The sequence below is a fragment of the Equus quagga genome, chromosome 3, assembly GCF_021613505.1.
Source record: "Equus quagga isolate Etosha38 chromosome 3, UCLA_HA_Equagga_1.0, whole genome shotgun sequence".
NCBI lineage: Eukaryota > Metazoa > Chordata > Mammalia > Perissodactyla > Equidae > Equus > Equus quagga.
In genome coordinates, this window is record NC_060269.1 from 15578553 (window position 1) to 15596677 (window position 18125).

The 18125-nt window shown below is 35.8% G+C and overlaps 1 protein-coding gene across 2 annotated transcripts in view; it reads left to right on the forward strand.

Moving 5' to 3' along the window:
* The window catches only part of SPATA5 (spermatogenesis associated 5), a 307772-nt gene that overhangs the window by 9049 nt on the left and 280598 nt on the right, over positions 1-18125 (forward strand). For both annotated transcript variants that reach the window (XM_046657518.1, XM_046657519.1), the window contains exons 4-9: positions 883-941; positions 1541-2185; positions 3134-3263; positions 3532-3588; positions 5083-5206; positions 7322-7577. In XM_046657518.1, coding sequence (XP_046513474.1) covers positions 883-941; positions 1541-2185; positions 3134-3263; positions 3532-3588; positions 5083-5206; positions 7322-7577 — 1271 coding nt within the window. The remainder of the gene's footprint in view (positions 1-882; positions 942-1540; positions 2186-3133; positions 3264-3531; positions 3589-5082; positions 5207-7321; positions 7578-18125) is intronic.

Genomic DNA, 18125 nt, shown 5'->3' on the forward strand with positions numbered 1-18125 from the left:
GAGAAGTAGGGAAAATGCACATGTTCTGAGAACTCTCCAGGAACATAGTTCTTTACAATGATTTTTAGTGTGCCTACTTCTGTACTCAAACAAGCAACCTTCCTGGAAGACACAGTTATTAGTCAGAAGAAGGAGTTCTCATTTTTCTTAGGCATGCTCTTTCTTCAGAATAAACTTTCATGGCACCATTACCCTCCTTTCTCTTATTTCTACCTCTTCAGATAATGTACTATAAAGGATTTGATTTTCTTGAAAGATAATTTATAAATTATACAAAAGGAGTCAAGTAAGCTTTTAATAAAAGCCTTTCTTCAAACTAGGCAAGTTGAGAAAGGGAATGATTAATTTAGGCCAGTGTTTCTCAAATATTTTTGACTATGACACATAATAAAAAATGTATTTTTTATTATGACTCATTGTACACATACATCCACAGATAAAGTGCACATATACAGTCACGTGTATGTACCTATATACGCATGAGTATATAGATATGTGTGTGTGCATGTATGTGTAAAAAGTAATGTTTTACAAAGCAATATTTACCTTTTCTTTGTGTGATGTACTCTGACATTTTGTATTCTATTAAAAAAAATGCTGAATGAGATTGACTGAAATGATTTCATGATCCACTCATGGATAGTACCGTATGTTTTGAAGAACACTCATTTAGCCACTAGGATACCAAATTGCAAATCATATTTTCACAGCTATAAGAAGTATCTGAAAAGTGTAAATCATTCCAAAATTGTGTAAATCATTTCCAGGTTGTAAACTAGTTATTCTTTTGATTAGATCTACATGACAACTGTGTACATGTCATTTTATATTACATTTTAATTTCTGTTGTACTTAGTGCTGATTTTTATTTCCCTTTTACAGTGACAAAAATGTGGATATTAATGAAGAACAATTGACTGGTTGTCTTCTGAGAAAACTAGGTGAGACATATATTTTAAATAGTTTTTTAAATTTTGAGAAGCAGGGTAGCAGCAAATAAAGTAATGTGTCTTTGAGGTCCTGTATATATAATAGTTTTCTTCAAAATAGTGTAGAGAATATTCTCCTCAATGAATTGATGTCCTTTTGAGATAGAGATTTTTTTCCCCCAGTTGTTTGGCAGTTGAGAGAATATATGACTTGTCTATGGACAAAGTCAATAGTAGAGCTGAGACTTTTAACCCTTGAGCTCTTTCCAGTAGGAAAGTTATCATGGCTTGCTGACTTAGGTATGCTGTCAGGTTAGTTCATTATTGAACATAGAATGGCTGATTATTTGTTTATATAGTTGATAGTATCCTAGATGCATTGAGTGTAGAGGATTTCAAAGAATTATCTTATCCTTCTACCTCCAGATAGTTTTCTACCAATGGGAATATTAGGTCCTCTATTTTTCACAACACTTATTTTATAAATGCTCCCATCTTTGATTTAGTTTTTTCAGTCAGATAGTTTGTTAATAGATGAAATAAATAGCTGTTTAAACATTAAAAGGGTGAAAAATTGTGCTAACATGTATATTTAATAAATTGTTTTCCAGATGGCAAGATTGTTTTACCAGGCAACTTTCTGTATTGTACATTCTATGGACGACCGTGCAAGTTGCAAGTGTTGCAAGTGAAAGGGGTAGACGGCACCATATTGAGAAAGCCTCAGAGTGACTCTGACACTGATACTCAGGGAATGACCTCTAAATGGTCCAGCACAGAAACCAGTACCCTTGATATATCTGTACAACTAAGCCAGCTAGATCTGGAAGAGCCCCAGGACCCAACATCAAGCAGTACTCCTTGCAAACCAGTAGATGACAGAATGATAAAGAAAGCTGGTGACATTTTATTGGATGTTACCCAGAGTCCTGGGGATGATGGTGGGCTTGGATTAGAGGAAGTCACAGGCCTTACATGCAGTTTTGAGTCTGCCAGAGAAGGAAACGAACAACTTGTCAATAAAGAGAGATTGCTGAAGTCAGCCAGCTTGGGAGCAAAGTGCAACACTGATACTTTTTATTTTATTTCTTCAACAACAAGAGTCAGTTTTACAAAGATTCGTACAAATTCAAAAGAGCAAGACAACCAATTCAAAGTAACTTATGACATGATAGGAGGCTTAAATAGTCAGCTGAAGGCAATTAGAGAAATAATTGAACTGCCCCTCAAACAGCCGGAACTTTTCAAGAGCTATGGTATGATTTCTTCAGTGTATTGCACCTCAAAGTGTTAAATTCAAACTAAAAAGCAGTTGGCTCATTCCACTTATCTAATGATCGCTCACCCTTTTTTCCCGTTTTTCTTTCCTGAGTGATAGGTATGGTAGGAGGTGAGAGTTGCTTTGGGAGAGGCCAGTTGAGAGAGCCTTTTTCTGTGCTTGGTTTCTTTAGGTTGTAATGTGAGTTAGTTGCAGCCTGTCCCTTCTAATTGCATACTCCCACAATTGTTTGTATTGAATCTAGAATAAGTATCTTGTCGTGCTGGATCAGCTGTAATGACTAAAGAAATAAACCAAACATTCGAATATGTTGGATAAAACTTCTTTGTTAGGAAATGTAGCTGTGTGCAGATCTCTTTGCACTGAAGCAAGTGGTTGAGGGAGTGACTTGGCTCTTAGGAAACTCAGGACTTCCTCTGTATAGTTACTGCCTAGATCCTCTGCATGTGTTTGGTGCCTACCATCTCTTTCTCTACTCTTTCCTTTTTCATGAACCTTTATATATATAAATGAACCCTTGGATTGGTATTTTGCTAGTAATGGTTATTCTGTTCTCTGAGACAGCTAGTTGGATGAAAATTGGGATTGGTAGCTTGCCTTTGGATGTTCTTGTTGTCTGAGCTTTGTTTTCTGATCATTGAACTCTGCTGCATGGGATGGGGCATGGCAATAGTGTGTGTGTCCAGCCAGTTTTTTGCCAATGTGCCTGGCCTGGTTGGGTCCATAGAGAGAAAGTCAGTGCTGGAGGTCAATGTTTGGACTAATGAGTGCATCTTTTTGGGGAGAAAAAAGAAGGTCTGATTCTTACTTTAGTTTTGTGATGCAAAGTAAATTTATATTTTATAACTCGTGTTTGAAGTCATATGATAACACTTATAAGAAACCTAGTAATGCTGAATTCAGTGTTCTCTTCTTTTTCTTCCAGCAATTCCTCCCCCTAGGGGAGTGTTACTCTATGGCCCGCCAGGTACTGGAAAGACAATGATTGCCAGGGCTGTTGCCAATGAAGTCGGAGCCTATGTTTCTATAATTAATGGTCCTGAAATTATAAGCAAGTAGGTGCATAATTTAATAGAATAAGCAATATTATTAAATATACTTCCTAAATGTGGTTTTTAAAAAAATGGCAGCGTAGTATTCTGTCTGGGTATTTCATATGTTGAAATATTTTAAATTTGCTTTTTAATGTATATAAAAATTGTTTGGAGAATAATTTTGAAAGTAATTTTAAGTTTTCTGGAAATATTTGAAAAGTGAGATGAACTTTTATAGACAAAGCTTTAAAAACAGAATTGGTCCTTAAATGTGTTTTATTTGTTACAGATTCTATGGGGAGACTGAAGCAAGATTACGTCAGATATTTGCCAAAGCCACTCTGCGGTATTCTTTATTTTTAGATGTTTGGAATTAGTAGTCAAGGCTGTATTAATCAAAGTATAACTAACTTTAAGTGTTAGTAGACATACTAAAACTTTATGTGAAGCATGAAAGAATAGTACAGAAATAATAGTGATAGCACTAGAAATAGATTGTAAATCTAATGAAGCTCTGTCTAGTCTGTTTCTATCTAATATTGTTTTGGAAGTTTGGTAAATGAGTTATTAAAATAGATAAGGTAGCAAAAGGTACAAACTTTCATTTATAAAACAAGTCACAGAGATGTAATATATAGCATGGTGACAATAGTTAATAATGCTATATTGCGTATGTTTGAAAGTTGCAAAGAGAGTAGGTCTTAAAAGTTCTCATCACAAGAAAGAAAGTTTTGTAACTATGTTTGGTGACAGATGCCGACTGTCCACAATACATAGAAATATTGAATCATGTTGTACACCTGAAACTAATATAATATTAAATGTCCATTATATCTCAATTAAAAAAAATCACAAAGTAAAAGAATTAAGAGTGTTGTTTGATGTCATGTGACTGAGCATATAAATTTATGATTTTCTCTTTTGGGTACTTAGGCATATCTAGTATATCTAGTTCCCTTAGTGGACTGTAATATTTTAGTAGCCCTTCATGCTTGAAACTTTATTGTTTTTTGCTTCAAAGGGATAAATCTTCTATTCTTTAAAATGATTCTTACTGATTATTCTTTAGTTTAGGCTATCATGTTACATTGCAAGAAATGTTAGAATTTGGTCTATAACTTGGTCTAATGTAATAATCATAATATGGCTATGTCTCCACTATTGCTTTGGTATTTAACTTATCATAAGTACTACCTTGTTATCAAAAGAACTTCCATTTTTAAAGTTTTTTTTTCCAGTGATAGTAGGTGAAATTAGTTTGTAGTCCCAATACTGAAGATTTGAGAATCAGTGGTTATGTTCCTGGTTTGTTGTTATGTTCCTGGCAGTAGAGGCTTCCTCTTGTGAGAGAATGTTCATCTTTTTATGGGAGAATTAATCATCTTGAAAGTTCTTTTTTTAATAGGTAAAAAAAGGAGAGCATTTCTGCTCTTTATCCCTTCGACTTTAAATCTCCTCCAAGGGACAACATCTCTGGCCTCAGCTTCTGAATTGATCCTGGCATAACAGTTTAATGGGCACTAGTGAGCAAGTTCTCTCTGGGCATAGACTCTCATCTTATGAGCAACAGACTGTTCTCAATACTCTTCTTTTTATTGAGGGCAGATCCACTAGAATGTGATGCTGTGAGGTAAAATTTGGACCAGAATTAACCTAAGGTTTTTCAGCTTATCCTATTGCCTTTGTCTTTAATATTATTAACTATATCCTAAATTTGATACGTTGCATTTCAATTAAAAAATTAAAACTACTTAGTTTCAAATTTTTAATTGAAATGCAACGTATCAAATTTAAAAATTAAATGTGTATTAGAGAATTCATTTTACTTGTTTGTTTTTAGGCACCCATCAATTATTTTTATTGATGAGCTGGATGCACTTTGCCCTAAAAGAGAAGGGGCTCAGAATGAAGTGGAAAAAAGAATTGTCGCTTCACTTTTAACACTGATGGATGGTATTGGCTCAGTAAGTATAGCACCAGTATTGATTCTGTATAGGAAGGGGTTGATTCTTAGTTATATGTATGTAGTAGCAAAAACTATTAAATATGTCTTAAGTTTTTGGACATCCTAGGATAAGGAAAAAAATATTCATAAAAACTAAAGGCAAGACCCATAAAGTAATTTTCTTCAGAAGATTTCTTAGTAACTGCTAGGATAATATAACCTGGCACATATACACATTTTCTAGCATATAAAATAATATACAGTAATAAATTTTTTTGGTAATAAATGGTACTAACTTAAAACCTGAAGCAAAAATCAGTAAGGAAGATTTAGCAGTTAAATTTTAGAGGATTTTACTAAGAAATTTCATGATTGTCTTATTACTCATGTAAAAGTTGATTCTTTTAGGTCTTTAAGTTTGTCAAGTAAAAGGAAAGAAAGTGAGAATAATGGAAAATGTGTTTGTACAACATTTAAAAAGAATTTACCTGTGTTACCTGATTCCCTAATAGGGCATACACTCTTATGGTTAATGAAAACTATGTGCTAATTATGAAAAGGAGATCCATAGTACTAATAGAAAAGAGGAATGAAGAATTGTTTCAGACTCCTGACAGCCGTTTACCAGAAGAATACACTTCTTATGCAGAATTTTAACTCATTTTTTAGAATCATAATATGTTAAAAACAAAAGAAATTTTAGAAATCATCTGGCCTCATGCTCTCCATTTGCACATTAAAAAACTGGGTAATTAAAACTCTCTGGTTTTTACTGCCTATTGGTAGAAACTGAACGCGTGAAAATAACATGAAGGTTTGGTAGTAAGTCTGTTACTTGTTAGTGTGTGTTACAATTTTAAGAATAACACAAGAGAAGGATTGCTAGCTGGGGGAGGCCTGGTTCACAGTCTTGTGGCAGTACCTAGGTGTGATCATCATGTCCCAGGTTTGATTCTCAGCTTATAAAGCTGGGGATTTCAGTGTTGTTAGTATATTGCAGGTGGTAGGGCCCTGAAGACTGACCCACAGTAATAACACTCACAAGGGACATGTGTAAACTGGATGCCAGTTTATCCATTTACAATAAGAAATATAATTATTAAGCTGACCAAATATCTTTGTTTATGGGTGACTCTTTTTTCACCCTGAAGGCAAATATATGTGGAGAGCTCTATTATAATTAGAAGGGTTCCTGGTGAGTAGGAAATTAGATGGAAGGCTCTGTGTTGGAGGATCTTAATCACTGTCCTTGCTCCCTCTTTCTCTGCCACTAGGATAGACCTACTGTAGACTGGTGTTCTTGCCTTTGGGCAGGACTGGAAGCATGTGACAGTCATGTTTTAGTCTGAAAATGTTTAATGGACTGTATTTGTCTTCTAATCTCATAATTCATAGAATCACTGTAATCCATGCATTTTCTGTTGGCACATCCAGTATAATTGATTGGGTTAGAGTTTTCTTACATTGAATCACATTCCGCTTAAGCTTGTCTCTGTGAGTTTATACTTGGGTCATTGGAATAGAATGTTGGATAATTTCTACAGATGGCTGATCATGACTGTAGTTCTTGGTAATTTGTTCCAGATTTCATTCTCAGAGAATAAAAATTCTTGTGTATTCAAGGGTGGCTGGTACTTGGATGTTGATTATATTGTTGTCTATATTTTATGGAATTTAAAAATTTATCAAAATAAAAAAGAGACAGTCCATATGTGAAGAAGATTCCTTAGACCCCTGTGTAATAGAGCCTTGCTCTATTGAATGATGTATAGGTCATAATCTTTGCTTTCAGGCAGGGGAAAAGGACAACTTAAAACAATTAAACACATTAAAACAGCTATATGGTAGGGTATTATATGTTATTATTCATGAAAATGGTGTAGTTAAGATGCTAGAGGTGGGACAGACATCAGTGTGGATGGAGAGGTAAGTTTTGGAAAACTTTCTAGGTGAGGGAGCATTTAGGCTAAGCTTTGGAAAATATGGGATGAGTAATTAAAAAAAGGGTTAGGGCTTAGCAGCCTGGACAGTTAGATCCATCCTTGTCTATATAGCCAGTGCCTATATATACGTATTTATATATATTTATATTTGTATTTATTTATTTACTTAGATTTTCATTTTATTTTGTTAGGAAGGAAGTGAAGGACAGGTTTTGGTCCTTGGGGCCACAAATCGCCCTCATGCCTTGGATGCTGCACTCCGAAGACCTGGACGATTTGATAAAGAGATTGAAATTGGAGTTCCTAATGCTCAGGACCGGCTAGATATCCTCCAGAAGCTAGTTCGAAGGGTACCCCATTTGCTCACTAAAGCTGAACTGCTACAGCTGGCAAATAGTGCTCATGGATACGTTGGAGCAGACTTGAAAGCCTTGTGTAATGAAGCAGGTGAGAGTGATTTGCTATAGTGAGTCTGTATTGATGGACTTAACTCTGGTTTATTTACATACTGATAATTTGTACCTCATTTCTTAATGGAAATAGCTAATTTTTTCTAATCATAAAATATATTTATTGAAAAACCTACAGAAAACTATAAAAAAGAAATAAAAATCACTCTTTATCTTACCTCTAAAGATAACCACTATTATAGCATATATCCTTTGAGACTTTTCCTAAGTGTACACACACACACAAACACATGTACATATGTGTGCATACACACGCAACCGGATACATTAACGGCAGTATTGATGATGACAGTATTTATTGATGTTGTGCTCTGGAAATTAGGGAGAAGTGCCTGCAGGAGGATCCAAATTTTGTTAAGGAGCAGCTTTGTTATTTGTTGAAATGCTGAAAAAGTATTCAGTGAAACCTGAGAATTCAATGCCTTAGAGTATGTGACAGTGATGTTTAAAGTCTGAAGATGTTTAAGGGCTGTTATTAATCAGTTGACTCTTTGAGTTTAAGAACTTCACCATGGCATAACTGTAATTATTTTCGAAGCCCTTAAGACCTGTTAATGTTTGTGCAGTTTTTCAGAATAATTTCAACCATGGAAAATGTATTCAAATCAGGGCAGTTTTTTTAAGCTATTGAAATATTTCTTCAGGCAAGTAAGAATTTACTGAAAAGTAGCTGGTAGTCTTTTTTTTGTTCTGGGAAGATGTGTTTATTTCTGGTAACCTCTAAAGGCTGGGCACATACCTCATAGCACCTCTGGTTTGCTGATAATCTTAGGTTCTCTGTATTTATTCCCTCCTCCTGTATGGGCGTATGTTTCTAAGTCCTTACTATTCTTTGGAAGAATTTTTTTCGGTTGTGGCATTCTGTTGTTCCAGTTTGTGACCTATCCCAGTGTTTCATAAGGTGCTTTAAAGAAAGTTTAACCCTCACAGGTAATAGAAGAAATGGAAATCTTGAGTTGGAAATTTAGTATAGAAATATGGTAACTTTTACCTCTAAATCATTGGTTCATAGTTAATCTAATTTAGTAGGCTTTGAAGACCTTTGCATTAGTCCTTTCATCCTTCTAATCTGGCCTAATGTGTGCAGGAAAAGAGGTTAGAGAAGGAAAAACAGGTAGAAAAAGAAAACTTGGAAGAGATATTTAGGAGTCTTTGAATATCTTCCTCTTGGTGGAGAAAACCAGTTTGATTTCATTCTATTTGAGCATTTTCACAGTTTCCATGTTAGAGGACTCACAGTTGGGGGAGACTACAGGTTATGTAAACTGCAAAGCAAATATAAACAGTCTTCTGATATATTATGGTCTAGGGTAAGGTCCCTTTTTGTTTAGTTTCTTGTGCTTCGCAAGATATGGTGGGCTTGATCATGGTAATGCATTCCCTAGTGATCAAGAAGCAGAAGTATCAGTGGATAACTTTGCTCCCTTCATTCCATTAGGTGATAATGAAGAGTCTGAATTATTATGTAAGCATTGCTTTTGCATTTGTCCTGGCATCTATTCAAGGGTTCAATCTTCAATATCCTTTACCAGACATTTTTTGACTTTCTAATGTATTTCATGTATTCTAGAAGGCTCTGGGATTCTTGCTGTTCAGAAGCATATTGTCTGATGGCAGAAAGAGAGTTGTAAACTACTATTTATATCATGAGATGTGTACTCATGAAACTATGGAAAATGTAGTGACTTCCATTATGGAGAAAGGACATGCTATGGTTATATAGAAAAAGTGACATCTGGGCCCGGCCCCATGGCTGAGTGGTTAAGTTTGCGTGCTCCGCTTTGGCAGCCCAGGTTTCGCCGGTTTGAATCCTGGGCGCAGACATGGCACCACTCATCAAGCCATGCTTAGGCAGTGTCCCACATGCCACAACAAAAAGGACCCACAACTAAAAATATACAACTGTGTACTGGAGGACTTTGGGGAGAAAAAGGAAAAATAAAATCTTTAAAAAAAGAAGGACCTTTCTTTAATAAAGGTTTTCATTTAAAAAAAAAGAAAAAAGAAAAAGTGACATCTAAGAAGAAGCTTAAATAAAAAGTACGAGTTCTACAGGCAGAATGAGAGGTGTGAGAAGGTGGCAAAGGGAAAACATTCTTTTATCTAATCCTCACACCAGTCCTGTGATATAAGTATCAGATAGACTCGAGAGGTCTCACAGCTAGTGTTAAACTACAATTTAACTGAGGGTCATCTTACTCCAAATCCATTCTCTTAGTCAAAATTAAATCATAAAGGGGGTGGCTCCGTGGCCGAGTGGTTAAGTTCGCGTGCTCCGCTGTGGCGGCCCAGGGTTGGGATCCTGGGCACGGACATGGCACTGCTTGTCAGGCCATGTTGAGGTGGCTTCCCACATCCCACAACTAGAAGGACCTGCAACTAAGATATACAACTGTGTACAGGGGCGGTTTGGGGTGATAAAGCAGGGAAAAAAAAAAAAAAAGATTGGCAACAGTTGTTTGCCCAGGTGCCAATCCTTAAAAAAAAAAAAAAATTAAATCATAAAACACAGATTTTTGTCCAAGTGGCATAAGGCTTTTTGATTTAATTTTAGTCTATGAAGCTAAAGGGTTGAATCAATTTACAAAGTAGAAAATATCCATATCTTTTTACAGGTGAGTATAGTCCAGAAATTAAGCTGTGTCCTGAGACTTTCAAGGGAAAAGTGAAAATGTAATCCCCATACTAGATGTAAATAGGACCATTTACTTTCATGGGCACTGTAATATCCCCAAGAACCCTGGGAAAATGGCAAGAAAAGGTGAGAAATTCTACCCCTTACTATGTTATATTTAATTGAAAAAATTGTGAAAGGATTAGAAGGTGGGGTGGAGAGAGGCCTCCAATCCAAGATAGATAGGTGTATCTATATAGATATATATAAAAAGGATGTACTTAGTGCATACAAGCAGTAAATGACATATTAACTATTGTTAATGTGACTTAGTAATAATTTCAAATTATCAGGTATTGAACTGATATTTTCCCCTAATCTAGCAATGAATCAGACTGTGAGAAAGTAATTTTTAAAAAGATTAGGGTTAAAGTGTCCACTAGGGAAAATATATTTATGTGGTTTTGTATATACTATCTTAAATACTAGTGTATGTTGTGTTATGTAGTGTCATTCTCTAACTTTATATAGCAGAATAAATTTTAAGAACAGTGTGCTAGAGTTTTTTGCAAGGGATTTTTCTAAAGAAGCACGGGGTATAGTAGAAGATAGATTCTGAGAGTTGGGCAGATCTGCCTTTAAAATCAGACTTGTGATCATGGGCAAGTTCTTTGTTTTATGTGAGTTTTAGTTTTCCCCATTTGTAAGTTAAGGGGGTTGTGGTAGATGATATCTAAGTGACCTTGTAAATATGACATTCCCTGGATATAAGGGAGAACAAGAAAGAAATGGGGGGAAAAAAAAGAAAGGATAGGAAGAATTAGAAAAAGGACAGTGTGAGATAACAAATACTCAAGTTACTCACTAATCCTGGCCTGGCCTCAGCTACTTTCATACACCTGGCCTTGCCACCCTTCAGTCTTCTTTTTCGTACCTGTTTGTCTGAATGACTTAAACTTCGGTAGTTAGTCCCACGGTGTTCTTAGAAATAATGTTACAAGCAGACTAATGTTGATTGGGAAGCTAACTGCATTTTCTCATTGAAACAATTTTATAATTTCTGACTAGGGACTTGAGCAAATTATAAATTTGGTTAATTGTGTGACTCAGAGGAAAGATAAAACAACTCTAAAACTCTGTAAACTTTAAAAATAGTAGAATTGTGCTCAAGTGCTATTGAATGGGCACAAAAGTGTATCCCTCTTGTTGAATATACAAGGGCATCCCGGTATACTATGATGTGTCATTGAGCATAGGAAGAAAAAACTCAGCCATATGGTAAATTTGAACTACCCTCCTAGTTATAAATACAAAGAATTGAACATTTAGTGTTACATCCTATCTGGGTTTAGAGGAGTTATTAGGGGATGACTTGAATGAACATTTAATGTTGCATCCTATCTGGGTTTAGAGGAGTTATTAGGGGATGATTTGAATGAACATTTAATGTTACGTCCTATCTGGGTTTAGAGGAGTTATTAGGGAATGATTTGAATGGCTCTCCAGTCTTTTAAAATGACTGCCTAGGGAAGTTTAAACTGATGATTTCTTTTTTTCTTTTTTTTTTTTTAACATGATAAGTTTCTTTGGGCAAGTGGTAGCAGTCACAATTATATTGACTTTAGAATTATACACAGTTAGAAACATTGTTTTTAAAAAAGAGTCATGGTATTGTCTTAATATTTAGAGGCAGTATTAGTGATTTCTGGTACATAATAGGTGCTCAATAAGTATTTGATATGAGAAATATATGTGAAAGCTGGGAGACATAATTACCACCCCACTCCCCTTGATAGAGTAATAAAAATGTTTATTAACCTCAGAGTTGAGTTTAGTTTTGTTTTTACACCTTGAGTGAGAGTCATCTCCTTCTTTCCACTGTTACCTGCAGAAATCCCTGCTCTTTGCTGAGGAAACACCTCCAAGTCATTATTGCTCCTTTATGGGTATACAGGTTTGCAAAAGCTGTAAGAACGTAACAAGGGGTCCTGGAAATTCCTGCCATAAGCCTTCAGATTCTTTCCCACTCTGAGGTCCTGTTCTGTGATTCTAGGCTCTATATAGAGGTACTTTATTTTATACGACAAATGCTGTTCTTGATCTAGACCAACCATCTCTCTAATTTTTGCAGATTTTTTGTAATTGATTTAAATGACTGAATTAGGTTTTGGCGAATGTAGTTCTCAGACTACCTCTGATAGTATTGAGTTTCTTCCTAGCGTTTTTATGTGATAGTAATGTACTATTCCAAACTGTATCATTTAAATCTCCCACTCTAGCAGAAAATGAGTGTTCAAGTTTGTCTTGCAGGTATGTATAATGGTTCTAAATGAAAGTTAAAAATGACAGATAATTTTGAAGGATAGAAGAGCCACAAGGAAACGGTTTTGAATTAATGATTAAGAATACAAGTAAGAATATAGACGTGTGTTTTTCCTGGAACATTTGCTTGCTTATGATTTGTGGACCTGTGTGTTCTTTGAGCTTTTTGCGTGTTGACTGTCAGTTTTCTTTCTTGCTGGACTGCCTTCTAGTTGGAGAAGCTCTGCTCTTTTTAGCAAAAAGTGGTGCACAGATGTCTAGTAAGAGCCTACATTGCAGTGATTCAGAATTTCATGAAACCTAAGTGAACTATGTTCCTGATTATTTTTGTAATCTAAAGGTTTTTGTTTGTGGGATCAAACTCCTTGTAGTATATGTTTATTTTTGCATGTTTTTCCAGAGAGTAGAAGATTTACAGTCTGTTCCATAGTTTATAAGAGTGATGCTTCATCTTTTGCATTGTGCTTACTCAGTTTTTCTAGTCTTTTATTCCACTGTTACTAAATATTTTTGTATCTTTTAACTTTCTCTCCATAATGAATATGAAAGTTGGAAATACTACAGTAGTGTTGCTTTCAACACTTGGATCTCTTATTATCTGAGCAGATAAAATGTTTAATGTTGAGGGTTGGGCGTGAAACTTATTTTCAAATCTTGTGTTTTCTTTATAATTAATTTGTGAGCTAGAGTGTGGTGTGATATGTCCTCACTTGTCCAAAGGCCTGATGTTTTGTAGCTCACCTTTTTAAGCAAAGAGCAGCTGCATTTTGAAATGTTTTATCTCAAGTGGACAAGCTGTTTACAAGCTCAACTCTGACACATCCTGACATTTAATGTCTATGTTTGTATTCCTCCTGGGATTAGGCTGCCTTTCTAATTAATTAGTTGCATAGCCTTTTATTAATTCACTCAAAATTTATAATGTTTTAAATTAACAACATAGATAAGCATACCACAGTTTTTTGGAAAACATGAAATGTTAATTATGTAGCAGAGACATGAATTATATAAACTCTGCTGAATGTTAGAAGATGCTTAGCAACAATGTTTTCCAAATATAGGGATTTATTATAAACTTACCCTTCTAAGGCTGCCTGTGCCATTTCAGGAGAGTGAATATAAATAGAGCTTGATTTCTTCAAGAAGTGGACTCAGTCGTTTTGTTTACAGTGAAAGGAAGTATTTGCTTCACATCTTTAAGAATTTATCTTTAGCATCCTTGTTGATTTCACATCATTTCAACATGTTCATACCAAATACTTGGGCCTTGATAAGATAGCATCACAGAACAGGAAGAATTAAAACTCTTATTTAAACAATGATTTTATCATTATAACACTTAAGTAGGTCTAGTAACAATACTGAATCTAATTACTGTAACATAACTTTTTTTGAGATGGAAAATTTTATCTGTCTTGTACCAGAGTTCTGAGATATTTATAGCTGTTAGCCCTTCCTCCCACCCTCATTAGCTTATTTTAACAGGAATTTATGGAGGATCTACTATGTATAAAATACATAACAGTCCAGCTCTCATGAAAGGTTCTCTTTCCAACATTTTCCACCATTTTTTGAATTCTACCAATGTTGTTTTCTAAGTTGGAATTAACATATTGATTCTGTAAAATTCAGTATTTTTTAATAAAGTCCAGGGAAATAGTGGGATTTATTGGAAAGCTTATGGTGAGCTCTGGATTCAAATGCCAGCACTAGCCTTTATCAACTGAGAGACATTGGACAAGCCATTTAACCTCTTAAACTCTGCTTCCTCACCTGCTAATAGAGATAACGTATCTTTTAAGAGTTCTTGTGAGGTTTAAAAATATAGCCTGGCAGCAGTGGTTATGGTTTATACAGGCCGTTGGTAAGTGTCACGTTCCTTTTTTTTAAAAAAAATTTTGTATTTTATGTGTATTTATGCATTTCTCTGGTAGAAGCTGATTTGAATTTTGGCAATATTCCTGATATTTTAGGAACTACTTTGGTTATCCTAGTATAGGAGATATCAAGGAAAACTGACAGAATCCTTTACCTTGCTAGGGTAGTGATTTTCACTGAATCTGGATCAGTAAAGTCTTACCTCTCAATAAGAATATGCAGAGTAGAATATGGCTTGTTTTGGAGGTGCCTCCCTGATAGATTTTCTTGCTGAACTTGGGAGCTGTCATGTCATATGTTGGCAGAATCATAGTCTCTTCCCTCTTCTACCTTCCCTGTCCTACATGTGAGTCTGCTGTAGGCTTGCAGTAGAGCAACAAAATTAAATTGATGTATGTATCACAGTTACCACTCTAATGTAATGTATTTTATAAGGGATCATATCTTTATTTATGATTATAGCTGGATAAATAAACAGTTATTGTGCATTCTAATATCTCGTAAAACAGTGACGTTTCCCATATGTTTTGTAATTCTGAAATATGAGTTATATTTGTGATGTTGGGATTTTTCCTACTGCATAAATATTATGGATATTATTTAAGAAATGGAAATTTTTTTTGTCAGTGAATTGGGTATCTTAATATTACGTTTACTATTCATTTGAAATGACTGGAGCTGAGTGGTTTGTTTCAGAAAAACAGGTGGTAGTTTTGATTCTGTTTAAGCTCTAAGTGATATATACCATTTACTTCGCTAGTGGAAAGTTTTCTGAGTTGTCTTGCCAAGACTATAAAAGTATAAAACTTGAGGAAAGGTTTTCTTTTTAATTAAAACAATCACAAAAATACTATCGGTCTTATCTAAGTACAAGTTATTTCTAGGACTTAATCTTGATTCCTTTTCTCTTGACTCTTCCTTTATCAAATCCTGTTAGCCCTGTTTTCAAAATTTATTCAGAATTTGAACTTTTAAAAAATTTTAAACTCTTTTCACTGCTCTTGTCTAGACTCTTGCCATTGTCTTCTTCCTGCCCGCTCTATCCCCCACCTCCTACCCCACTTTATTCTTCACATTGTCTAAGGGGCAGGGCTTTGAAGTGGAGGTTTTGGAATTGAGGAGAGTGTGGGTGAGCGATATGACTTGGAAGTTATCAGCAGTTAGATGGTGACTGAAGCCATTGAAATGAATGAAATCACTGAGAGAGAGTGTGTAGAGTTCAGCCATTCATTCATTTATTGAGCCAAGCACTACACTTGGTGCTAGGACTACCCCAGTGAATAAGACAGGCTTGGACTCTCTCCTGCTAGAGCTCAAGATGCACAGGGAAGGAGGCAGTTTAATAGGTAATTACAATACAGTGTGTTGGGTATTTGCAAATGATCAGGAGGTTTTAGAATGCTGATGAGGAGAGAAGAGGGGTCCTGAGGAACACCATTTAAAGTTGGGTTGTCAGAAAAGTTCTGGTATAGGAGACTGGAGTGTCTAGATAGATGGGAAGAGAACCCAAAGAAAGTGATGACAAATTAAATGAGGGAAGATTTCAGGGACGATGTAATTAGAAATAATGTAGTTTTAGTTACCACTAATCAAGTACTTGTAATCCGTTGGCCACTGTTTGAAGTGCCTTACATGTATTAATGCATTTCTTACAGCATCCCTATGTGGTTATCTTCATTTTATAGCTGAAGAAACTTAGGTCAGAGAGGTTAAAGAACTTTCCCAAGATCACACAGAAAATAAACAGTGAAGCCAGGATCCACAGTATTAGAGACCACAGTGACATCAAGTGCTTAGTTTCTTACCTGGGAGGTCAAGGGCACCTGAGAAGAGAATAGTTATGGTAGGGTTCTGTAGCTAGCTGCTAGATTCCAGTAAATTGAGGGGTGACTGAAAGTTGAGGACACAGAGATAGGGATTGTCTTTTCCCTATTGATTACCTTTTCCGTTTTGATGATGTACTGTTATTTAGAGTTTTTGTACCTTCTATAATAAAAAGGGGTAGAGTTGGCCCACTTTCTCCCTTTGCCTCAACTGTCATCCCTTCCCCTCCACCCCTGTGCCCTCCTCAGGTGAAAACCAGATGAGATTATATTCCTTGATTATTTTCCTGGTTCCTTCTTCCTCTTACCTGGTCCTTGCTCTAGTCCACCAAGCCATAGATCTTCAACCTTTCTTGCCATAAGAATTGTATTCTAATCAACTATCCTTTTTTTTAAACTCAGCATTTTAATGATGTTGGTAAGCCAGATAAATAAATAATTTGATATTAAAAATTTGAAACGTAAAGCTATATTTTTTAGGAAAGTTTGTTGAAACCCAGGACTGGTGAAGTGAATTAATCCTGATGTTTTAGAACCAGAAGATCCTCTCAGAAATCATTTAGTACATTCCCTTATTTCATAGATGAATACAGACTTCATGCTATATCCAAACTCAAACAGTTAGTCAAGTTTTGGTCCAATATTCAGGTCTCAAGACCAGTGTGCCTTCCATAGTGCCATTACTTTTAAAAGCAACTTTTGGGGCCAGCCGGGTGGCACAGCAGTTAAGTGCGCATGTTCCGCTTTGGCTGCCCGGGGTTTGCCGGTTCGGATCCCAGGTGCGGACGTGGCACTGCTTGGCAAGCCATGCAGTGGTAGGCGTCCCACATGGAAAGTAGAGGAAGATGGGCACGAATGTTAGCTCAGGGCCAGTCTACCTCAGCAAAAAAAAAAAAGAGGAGAGTTGGCAGCAGATGTTAGCTCAGGGCTAATCTTCCTCCAAAGAGAAAAGCAAGCTTTGAAAGTGATAGGGCGTTCAGAATAGACCTGGCTCCAATGATCCGTTTAAGTTATACCTGTCTACACCAGTCACTTGTAATATAAATAAACTGAGAACCACAATACTGTGTATGAGGATATTCTGTTTGATTTCTTGTCTATTCATGAGCAAGGAAAACTCTCCCAGTGACATATCAAGTGGTACTCATCACTTTGTCTGTACTTAATACTGAGGTGAGGGAGAGTAAAGACTCCAGATAAAACAAATTTTCTGGAGTTCTGATATTTTGAGGAAAGTCCATTTTAAAAAAGGAGACTTAGGGGCCAGCCCAGTGGCCTAGTGGTTAAGTTCATGTGCTTTGCTTCAGTGGCCTGGGGTTTGGATCCTGAGTGTGGACCTGCACTGCTCCTCAAGCCATGCTGTAGTGGCATCCCACTTACAATATGGAGGAAGACTGGCACAGAGGTTAGCTCAACAGCAATCTTCCTCAAGCAAAAAGAGGAAGATTGGCAACAGATGTTAGCTCAGGGCCAATCTTCCTCACCAAAAGGGAAAAAAAGGGAGACTTAGATTTTGTTATACTTGTTTTCAGTCTTCATGTGCCTGAGTATATTATTAGGAAATTTTACACTCAATTTTTACAGTTCAAATCTGAGATCCAGATGCCTATGTTTCATGTTACTTCTTCACATAATTAAGTGTCTTGTAGGGTGGGTCATAATTCTAAAAGCATTATTCCTCCTGTGATCAGTTTAAGTTCATTGTTAGTTTCTAATGAAGGGACTTAATTGCGTCTCAAAAATAACATCATAATTTAGCAAGCATCAAGTATAAAATTGTAGGATTCCATATGTGTGGGGCAAGATGATGTTTGTTGATTGAATCTGGAGCAGATGGTTCTGAAGAGCATGAATTTAGAGTAACTGCTCTTGTAGAAGTGGTTATATC